At 41.6% G+C, this 10459-nt stretch overlaps 1 protein-coding gene across 2 annotated transcripts; it reads right to left on the bottom strand.

Moving 5' to 3' along the window:
• Nucleotides 1-151: 151 nt before the first annotated feature.
• Nucleotides 152-9529, bottom strand: LOC115140975 (transcription intermediary factor 1-alpha-like). Of its 2 annotated transcripts, none has more exons than XM_029679515.2 (15): nt 9292-9529; nt 8996-9185; nt 7719-7834; nt 7455-7590; nt 6974-7094; nt 6611-6727; nt 4762-4876; nt 4510-4656; nt 3587-3698; nt 1757-3294; nt 1421-1620; nt 1186-1288; nt 980-1048; nt 674-808; nt 152-536 (listed from the first exon to the last, which is right to left on the bottom strand). In XM_029679515.2, exons 2-15 carry the CDS (start codon nt 9183-9185, stop codon nt 249-251), a joined length of 3387 nt encoding a protein of 1128 aa, XP_029535375.2. In that variant the 5' UTR covers nt 9292-9529; the 3' UTR covers nt 152-248. The 2 variants fall into 2 exon arrangements, with proteins under 2 accessions (XP_029535375.2, XP_029535376.2); XM_029679516.2 differs by having other exon boundaries at nt 9355-9529.
• Between the last annotated feature and the right edge of the window lie 930 nt (nt 9530-10459).

The raw sequence follows: 10459 nt of genomic DNA, 5'->3' as shown, positions 1-10459 counted from the left end.
CTTATGCATCAGTGCACCTTTCATCTAGGCCAACTTCAGCACGTTTGAAACACAGGCATACATAGAATATTTGATATACTAGCGCACAGTACAAAAGGCTTCCGTATTGCATAGTTGGTACAAATGTGCAAAAACAAAGTCACACACACAATCCCTTTTGTTTTTAATTTAATGAAACAAAGTACAATGTCAGTTGTATATAATTGACTAACATAGCATTTCTGAGACTCCACTTCAATGGCCATTATTCAGTCTGCATCTTTTTTAATTTTTTTCACATTAGTTTCATTTTCATCTGTTTCAACTCTGACCTGGGAGTGATGTTTCTTAGCTTTTGGCACTTTGGTCATATTGGTCATATTCAGCAACTCCCTCATCCTCTTCAGAGACTCTGCAGCTGTTGGTTCCTCAGGTTCCCCAGTCTCAGTCCAGCTGCTATTGGGGTGCCTGAGGAGGGAGGGGTGGAGAGCTGTCCCAAACACTTCACCTAACTTCCTCTGAAAGCTGCCCCGTAGCGTGACAACCAACTCCTGGTCCTTTTGAGATAATAACAAATGCACATTCAATGTAATTTGTCTGGTATTTTTGTCTGTAAATTCTCAGTTAAGTTTAGAAAATGCTTTCGGTAATGACATTTTTACTATATAAATTACATTTTAAAATATGTGACAACCTTTGAGTTCATCAACATGGTGTCGAAAAGGACCCAGACGTCAGAGACAAATTCGGAGGGGGTACGGTAAGGGGGTGATCGATGTTGTAGCAGCCTTCCATGTATGGAGTCAAGACATATTGAATCTGAGGGGGGCTGAAGAGATAAAAGTATGAGAGCTCTCATTTGAAATGTGCTAAATAATAGCAAAATATAAGATTATTTACAAATATCACTAATGCCAGTGAGTTACAATATGCCATTTTGGTCAGGACAGGCTAATCATAAAAATAAAACAACTTGTTTTTAATATATTTTCATACACACCTCAGCCGTGCTGCAAAGGATGTTTCTGTCATTCTCACACCTTAGAAAGAGTAGGAGATGCTCACATTTCTGTTAGCAAAGAAAATAACATCTGGTTAATGCCAGCATTGAATCTAAGAAGTTACAGGTCCAATAGTTAAATTTAAAAATGTTATCCAACTCAGCAGGAGGATACAAATTCAAATCTACAACGGGGTGAATCGTACCCTCTGGTCTGCTAGGCTGAGGCACATAGTCCTGTGCCTGTCATCACTGTAGGGGTCTGTGGTGTCAGCCAGGTCCTGACAAAGTGAACACTTCCACTCCTCCCTACCAGAGGGGGAAACAGACAGCACATAGCTTTAACACAAGGAACTCAGACTAGCATATTCCCTCCATATCAACTCCACCAAACTGGAACTTTACACAGAAACTAGTACTGTAATTCTTTAGAGAGATTACCAGAAGGAAGGACCAATGGGTGGGATATGACAATCTTGGTGGTAGCCCCTCCCACACTCCACACAGAATAGAGAACCACCAACAGTGTGGCAGGCCGCACAGGTCACATACTGGAGCAGTGGGGGACTCTCTGGGGAGGACAGGGCCTTAGTCCAGAGGAGGCTGTCTGACTCTGGTGGTGTGATGTCATCGCCATGGGACTGCAACAACAGCGGAGGGGATAGATCATCATCACTATCTTACTAAGCTAAAAAGGACAATGTAAAGTGCTTTATCACTAAACTTAACCAACACTTTAAATCAGAAACAAAACATGTAGTGCAGCTACGTGCTTACCTGGTGGTCTTCTGCAATCTCTTGCAGAATAATCTCATCTTTGCTGGCCCCTTGGACGAGCAGGAACTGAGGAAGAGCGCCTCCAGGAGTGGGGGTGGAGATGGGTAGCTGAAACATCAAGACCCTTGGTTGCCAGTACCTTGATTTGTTAACATTGTTGCCATTGGTCAAGCTCGGTGGCTCAGTGTTATTGGGTTGCCTGGTTGGCATTTCAGTGGCCACCACCAAACCTGTCCTGGTGGGGTTTAGAGAGGGGCCCTCCACCAAACCTGTCCTGTTGGGGCTTGGAGAGGGGCCCTCCAGTAGCACTCTAATGCGTGTTGGCAGCTCAGTTCTCCAGTTATTCACATGCCGATGAAGTGACCTGATAGCCTTAGCGTCCTCATGTTGTTGGTCATAAGCCATCTTTTTATTGTTAAGGGGGGCAGTACGGGTCCTACCCACAGAATAGGGTTTACTGTTAGGGTCCATGTCAGTTTCCTCTTTGGGGTGGTGGGTGTGGGTTAAGACACTGTGAGAGAGATGATTAGAGGTCCTCTCAGTAGACAAAGTCCCTGTGAAAGGCAGATCTGAAGAAGTACTGTCCGAGCAGGCAGCTGCCTTTCTATCACCCCAGGCTGACGGGACCTCCATCTCGATAGCACTGTCTGCCTCTGTGTCAGTCTCCAATTCAGTGACAGTAGAAGTAGGCTCGTTCTCCCTGGCCTGAGAGTTTAGGTCAGGGTCTGCCAGGCCAGTAGGAGGCAGGCTTCTATCACAGGGGGAGTCTGCTAGTGCTTTAACCGGGAGGACAGGGATAGGGTTTACAGAGGGAGGCTGATGGAGGATCCACAGTAGCTGCGATTCTGGAAAGTTCCTATTCTGATGCTGAGCTACGGCTGCAGGAGAGGAGGAGCCAGAAGGTGGGTGGCAGATCTCTACAGGTGAGTATGAGTGGAATGTCCAGGACTTTCCATCCTTACCTCTCCGAGATCGTCCAGGTCCAGGTGGAGGAGTTGCCTTGAACATACCATAAAGTCTTGGTGTGGCTTCGATCAGTGGTTGGAGAGATGGAGAAGTTGGAGGCTGAACAGGGGATAGCTGGGCATGGTTTGTGGGGACCAACGCTGATTGGACATGAAGTGCAGGGACAAGTGATGGCTGGGCATGGTTCGATGGAAGACAGAATGGTGAATTCTGTATATTCAGGGAGGGGTGAGATGGTGCTAGTGTAGATGGGCAGGGCTGGGGTGTCACAGGATGGCTCAATGGAAGGTTTGAAGGGGTGTGGACAGGCAGGGAGCGATAAGGAGGAGGCGCACGGGAGGTGGAGGGCTGGGAAGTTGAGGGCTGACTGTGGGGGTTGGATGGGGCAGTGTAAGAGGGGTGTGGGGGCTGGAAGACAGGGTTATGTGGAGGGGGAACAGAATGGATGGACATGTTAGGAGCACTGGAAGAGGTCTGGCCAGAGGGAGCATTGGGTCTTTCTTGGTTTTCCAGGGGGTTGTCTTGACTAACATGTGATTGGGCAAAGGGAACAATATCACCCAAAAGTTTACCTGGAAAAAAGGAAGAAAAATAATACTATTGTAGGAGCGATGATATAAATGCGATGGTCACAACCAAACAGTCTCAAGCTTGCGTCCTGTGGCCCCATTCCCATTGAAAGAAATTCCTTGGGTCGATTTTGGCATGTTATTTTAACAACACTGAAATGGGCAATACTGGACTACCACATCGTTATGTGGTAATCAATGCTAAAGCATTTTTTTCCTGATTTAATCTAAGGATTTTGTTAAAATCCAAGCCAGCAAAGCCTACATGAATATGAGATTGAGTATCTTGATTTACCAAAGGAAGCTATTTGTTTCTTGAAGTCATCAGTAATCACCAGCTGCAACTTAAGCATGGTCCCCGGGGGCTCAGTACTCTGAGTCAAGAGATGCTGTAACTGGGACCCAATCTGTGGAGTGAGAGGAGCATGTGTCCATAGGGTTATGCATGTGTGTTGATGTGGTAATGTTTGTGACGCAAAATTAGGGTCAATTTCGAATTTCTGAATCTAATTCAATTTCGAACAATACAATTGAATTTGCCACACCACACAGAAAGCAACATTTGAATTGAATTTTAATTGAAGGAAGTAACATTTAATTCAAACCAATTGAACTAAGACATAAAACATGAAAGTATCATTCATTTGACAAATATTTTATCAAGAAGGATATGCCACTTATTGATGCAAATAATACACACATACCATTTCAAATATTTGTCATGAGATGTTAGATTATTCCCTTCCATACTGCAGTGTTTGACCTAATGCCTTCTGGGAAATGTATTCTGATATTTAAAAACATTAAGGGAATGATGAATTATTATAGAAAACCCACAACATGATTTTCGAATATTTCCAGACCACAGTAATAATTTTAAATGGTTTTAGGAATGAGTTTTAAAAATGAAAATGTTCAACCTTATGCTACGTGATATTGGTAACCATACATTATGTCAAAATAAACATTTCTATGGTGATTGGTTGGAAAAATAAGCCATTTGAATTTCACTGAAATTTATAGAATTCAATTCTACTTCCTTTCATTCAAATTCTGCTTCATGTGGGGGATGGCCAATCCAAGTTCAATTCAAAGAGAAATTGGCAACTCAATTCAGAATGAAGTGTCTTTGGGGGAGAAGGCACTCTCATATAAGCCAAAAGAAAAACAAAGAAATGTGTGAGCAGCTTTGTACAGGCAGAACAAGTGGGTTCCTACCTGCCCTTTGCAGGAGAGCAGGGCAAAGAAGTCCTCCACATTCAGGGCTTTCTCAGCAAAGTCAGCAACATACTCCTGCCTCTGCCCCAGTCTGTTTAGCGCACTCCGTCTCGTCTCGATCCCTGCCACCTCGGCCTTACACATTGTCTAGGTAGACATGAGCAAGCATTTTATCGACTCAAACTGAGTAAAATCACATACACACCTTCTTTAGCTTTCATGCATTGTGTTAGTCTTGTATAGCTGAAATACCTCTATGTTGCTGTAGAGCGACATGGCTCTCGATTTCAAGAGTTGAACCGTGGCAAGAAGCATTCTCTTCAGGCTCTCCCTCAGCTTTGACTTGAGTTGTGTTATGTCTAGCAATCTGCAAGTGGGAGAGAACATGTGGGTCTTTCCATGAAATGAATGGCTTTTGCATCCCTTTGATATATGGAGTACCAGTCAAAAGTTTGGACACACATACTCATTCAAAGGTTTCTTTATTTGTACTATTTTATACATTGTAGAATAATAGTGAAGACATCAAAACTATGAAATAACACATATGGAATCACGTAGTAACCAAAGAAAGTGTTAAACAAATCAAAATATATTTGATATTTGAGATTCTTCAAAGTAGCCTTGAGAACAGTGTCATGACGTGGCCCCCCACCCTCACTCTCTCTCCTAAACCCAGGATTTGTTATCTCAGGTCATAAATTCCTGGCCGAGACGCTCTCCCTCTGGTCATGCAGAAAGAGAGGGAGAGCACAGAGAGAGAACAAAGGACTTCACTTAGCCAAACTCCTAAATGCCAAAAATGGGAGAATTAAACAATGTCTCTACTTTTGAGAATGTGGGAAGGGTCCGTGGACACTTAAGGGACAGTTATGACGAGTGTGTTTCATTTGGTGATCTCATGAAGGACAGCAACTATATCTCTTAAAGTGTACATTTCCTAGCTGTCAGGTTTACATCTAAATATTGTGAAACGTATGTGATTAAACATTAAACTATTTGTGAAAAGATTCAATGTAATGTTAACCTTCTAAATGAGAGTATGGATTTTCATATAGAGATTAACTAGTCAGTGGCCACGCCCACGTGAGCATAGACATTACGTCAGGGTCATGGACCGCCCTTTTCTACTGAAACGCATAAAACCCACTCCTGATGAAATTCACACCAGACCACGCAAACCCTGGTGTAAGCCAAATTTGCAAATGTTTGAATTTCTAAGACCAAAACATGCTGGGTGACCCCCCCCCCCCCCGAAGCATCTATTCTATAAGAACATTTCTGAATGGTACTCTGAAGTATCCATTCTAACCACCTACAACCACGAAAGACTGTGACCTCAATTAAAGTTAACCCAGAGACTCTGATGAACCTTACAGGACGATCGAGGATTCCAACAGAGAAGACAACAACGACATACGGGCGTAAATATGAATTGCAATTTATTTTGGAATGATCGGTCATCATGTAAAGTATTAGCAATTTCTATGAGTGTAGTAATCCTCTGAGTTTCCCGCTCTTGAACTGCACACCCCTTTCTTTTGTCGACCAAGCCGTCATATCGGCTTTGCCCTCTAGGGGCCTTTTCTTTGTATCATTGTTAACAACCCAATGTATAATATCTACTGTTTGTTTTCATGTATTTCTGTGACTTGATTAGTTAGTTGTCTTTTAATTGTTGCATGGTTTAATTCAATCACGTAATCAATTAAACGTTAGGTAATCGATTTTATAAAATAGCATGTCATATAATATAATCATAGTAAAGACACAACAACAGCTTTGCACACTCTTAACATTCTCTGAACCAGCTTCAAGAGGTAGTCACCCGGAATGCATTTCAATTAAAAGGTGTGCCTTGTTAATAAAGAATGTATTTCCTTATTAATGCGTTTGAGCCAATCAGTTATGTTGTGACACGGTAGGGGCGGTATACAGAAGGTCTTTTACCAAATAGGGCGATCAAGTCCAAATTATGTGAAGAACAGCTCAAATAAGCAAATAATTCAAGGCACACTTGAATTCATGAAATCAAGGCACACTTAACCAGCATGGCTACCAATATTGTAATTTCATTCCTGTGTAATTGACCAGTTATTACCTGCCATCCATGTCCAGAAGGCTCTGCTTCACTGCAAATCTCTGCTGCCTCACTCTCTGCACCAGGGACTGAAGCTGCTCTTTCTGGCTGACCATCGCCTCATGGAGGAACTGGAAACTGCATGGGAATGGAAGGGGAGACTCAGGAGAACAGGAGAAGAGACTTCAGCCCTGTTAAAATGCTTAAAGAATCCATCTTGTCCTCCTCTCAAAGTAATCACGTGACTTATTTTTTACCTATCGAATTGTGTTTTAGCGATTACTTCAAGGTCGGTAAGGATGCTTCTTCTACAGTATTTGAACTAGGCCCAACCTCACATTCCATGATACTGTGACTGTATTTACAATATGCCAGGAAACTTACCTGTGGTTCCTGTGATCCATTAGTTGGCAGTCTCGACAGGTCAGCTGATCGCAGGTCAAACAGAAGAGCTTGATTGGCTCATGTTTGTGTGTGGGACAAAACACTGTGGGGGCAGAGACTCCTGCAGGGGAATACAAAAATATGATACATTCTAGTATATAAACATGCTATTTCAGTGTCCTGGTATTATCAACAAGTGTTTGATGACTGTGTCTGGCTCAGTCAGACCTCTAAGTCAATGTTTGGGAGGCCCAGGTCTTTTGTGTGCGTGTAGTGACCAGATAATAAAATATAACTTGAATATTACAAAGTGTTTGCATAAGATGGTATGATGCTTGTAAAAATCTTTGAGCAGATAAGATATGTGTGGATAATTTAATCAAATTCTACATGAGTAGAAGTCTCTGAAAAAATAGCCATAATGCTCAATAGCATGGTATTGAGGGTATATAATTCTGGATGATGATTTTCTAGGACAGACCTGTTGGGGGTTGGAGCCGGATAGTGTGGTCCTTCGTCACCTTCACTCTCCTGTGTGCAGATACACACTCCGAACACAGCGCCTCTCCACACTCCACACACCAGCCACTCGCCACGAACCCCTCACAACAGGTACACTGCAGTCACAGACGTGATGATGGAATACACAGAATTTGTAAAGGCATTCACAGGCCATGGGAACAGCACTATCATTGACTGAGTTAATATTATTGAGTTATTCATATTAACCCCCAAAGTGTCTCACCTGGACATTACCAGTCCAGAGTTTGTTGGAAGAGTTCTTAATAAAGAGATTATCTTTGACTTCCAGAATATTAAATGGCAGGTCACAGGACGGACATGCTGGAGAGATAGAGAGATCTGGAGAGAGAGAGAGAAATAGACTATTGTTGCAATGTTGTAACATTTCCATTCTCAGTGTTTCCTGTCTAAAACACTGTGTGATTGTCTTGTGGGTTTCTCTGAATAGTCTTTGGCCTCCCCCCCAGATAATGATACTGTGACCTTGGAATTATAAGGTTATATCTGCCAAAAGTCTAGTTATGAGATATTGAGCATTCTCATATGTTGGATGTGGGTTGAGTAAAACGGTTCTGGCACTGAATTATAAGATTAATTTAATTTCAAAAGAAAAGCCATGTAATTGTTAAATAAAGAGTATCCCCTCCATCCTTCAAACCGCATAAATACATTAATTCATGTTCACCATATATTTGTTAAAGCAATAGTTCACTAAAATGTCAAATACACCATGGATAACTAGCAACATGGCTAAAGCTTAGCTCTGGATGAGTAAACTGGTATATTGTTCTGGTCTTTGATGCCCAGTGCAAGCAAACTACTTACTAGTTATCCATGCAATCTGGTAAGTTTGTATTTTCAGTGAAATATTCTTTCAATATCTATATAGAACAAGATAAAAATAGGGATGCCTCACCAATGGGGATTTAAGGGATCATCCAAGGTACCTGCATTTACTTATTGCCATAAAGAGTAGAAGTTGTGGCCAGTCATTATTCTACAAAAGTGGTGAAACAAATCAAAATAATTGCAAAAGAGCATCAGAACCCATGATATGAATAATCAAGGACATGGAACTATTGGTTTTATCAAAATGTATAGTTTTAAATATGGAGAGTCCCAGATCTCAGAACTGTTTTGTTATGTCTTCCTCTTTCACGACATCACTTTATACCATTTTTTATTGGAAACCCAGCATTGTGTGATTGAATTGCAAATAGAAACTTATAAAACCAAGTTCAAAGCAAAGCTGTTTGTGCAAATAAAACTTCCTATATATTTATTTTTTTCCGTCGTAAATTGACTTTTCCCAATAACCTGAGGTCTCACATGTGAAAATCATCTAAAGAGCTGTGAAGGACACCAACTAAAGTCAAGAACAACTCTAACTAGCTATGTGAATAACTCATTTTTTTACCAAAATGTCAGAACAGTCCTTATTCCAAGGGCTCGATATAGTAAATTCACCAAACCGATGTGTTCAACAAAAGTGCTTCATACCTTTCTGCAACCCTGGATTGTCTGGGGGCAGGCATGCTTGACATATAGAGTGCAAACAGGGAAGAAGTTGGGGATATCGCTCGTGGTTTAAAGTTAACCCACAGAGGACACAAGTTCCATAGGTTCCCGATTCTTTTACTACGTTCGGCCCAAACGGAAAGTCACCGCCGCTTTGCCCGCCATGGTTCATCTGTGTGGAAGAGTCATTCGGGATAAAATAGCTTTTAATGACAGAAAAACGAGACATGCATTACTATTCATAATCATAATGTATGTATATTTAAGGCGAGACTTACCTCTATTGATGATTATTCGCACGCAAATGAGAATAAAAACCGTTAAACTGTTTTTGTATTTACCTTGCGCAGGTTCTAAACCAGGGCAGGCTACTCCGGATATTCTTTCAGACTAAAAAAAACATTGTAACGGAAGAAGTTTGGTCAAAGATAGTCCAGCTAGGCGTAAACTGCTTCTCCCGATCACGACGGTTGCATTAGGCGAGGTCCATGGCGACGTTGGCTAGCTAAACTCATGCGCAGAATCACGTAAACATTGGTCTTGCGCCGAACTGCGCATGTGCAGGCCGTCAAAGGCACTGCTTCCACATAAATTCGTTTTTGACGAAAATGTGACAGTTTGTCCCCTTCACGAGGTTGGAGTTAGAAATTGTTCAACAACTTAAGACATTGGCTCCAATTTAGGTGTGCCTTTAGAGGAAATTAACAACTAAGGAAGAATGTTTTACTTCTCATTGGACTTGTTCAAAGTTGCAGCAGACTGCAGGCGACCGCCGACTGACTGATCTACAAATCACCTTCCATCATAAATAACTACTCTTCATTATTTTTAGATCAGTCCATTTAGCCACGATACATTACAGTTTTGACAGTTTTGAACCTATCGAGCACGGCCCATTGACTTCTCAAACCCAAAGTCCAGGCCTGGTCTGTTTAGCAAGCCTTCCCGGAAGACTCGCAATGTTGCACCTCTGGGTTTAGAAACTCTCTGGTTCGGTGACTTTGAGCGAGACGTTGCCGCATAACCACTGATCAGATTACTCTACCTCTAATTCTGACATTAGCTCTAGGAATGACATATTATCAGATCCAGAGTCAGTGGGTGGAGTCAGACCTACATAAAGGAGTAGACTGTATAGTGTTGTGTATTCTAGAGTTGGTAGCTTCCATGATATTGGCCTAGCCTATACTTATGATAGAAAAAAAGCATGAATAACACAAAACAGGTAACAAAGTGTAAAGTTTTATTCAACAAGTTATACAATTATCATGAACATAACACACATACTATGTTTCATTTCTAGTCATTTTTGCATTTGACATGTTGGTTTTAATATGAGTGACAAAAATGTAAATAATGAAAACATAAATAGCATGCTATTATCCATAAGAACTGACATAACAATGAAGTTGAAATAATAATGTTGGGTAATTGCAGATGAAATAG

This window comes from Oncorhynchus nerka, linkage group LG14 (genome assembly GCF_034236695.1).
Source record: "Oncorhynchus nerka isolate Pitt River linkage group LG14, Oner_Uvic_2.0, whole genome shotgun sequence".
Taxonomy (NCBI): Eukaryota; Metazoa; Chordata; class Actinopteri; order Salmoniformes; family Salmonidae; genus Oncorhynchus; species Oncorhynchus nerka.
This window is presented reverse-complemented; position numbering and strand designations above follow the sequence as displayed.

Excerpts from the sequence above, each read along its gene's own strand:
- LOC115140975 (XM_029679515.2), bottom strand. The coding sequence starts at position 9,185 with ATGAACCATGGCGGGCAAAGCGGCGGTGACTTTCCGTTTGGGCCGAAC. Across the intron at positions 3,699-4,509 it reads TGCTCTCCTGCAAAGGGCAG|ATTGGGTCCCAGTTACAGCA; the intron begins GTAGGAACCCAC and ends CTCACTCCACAG. Across the intron at positions 809-979 it reads TCCTTTGCAGCACGGCTGAG|CCCCCCTCAGATTCAATATG; the intron begins GTGTGTATGAAA and ends TTATCTCTTCAG.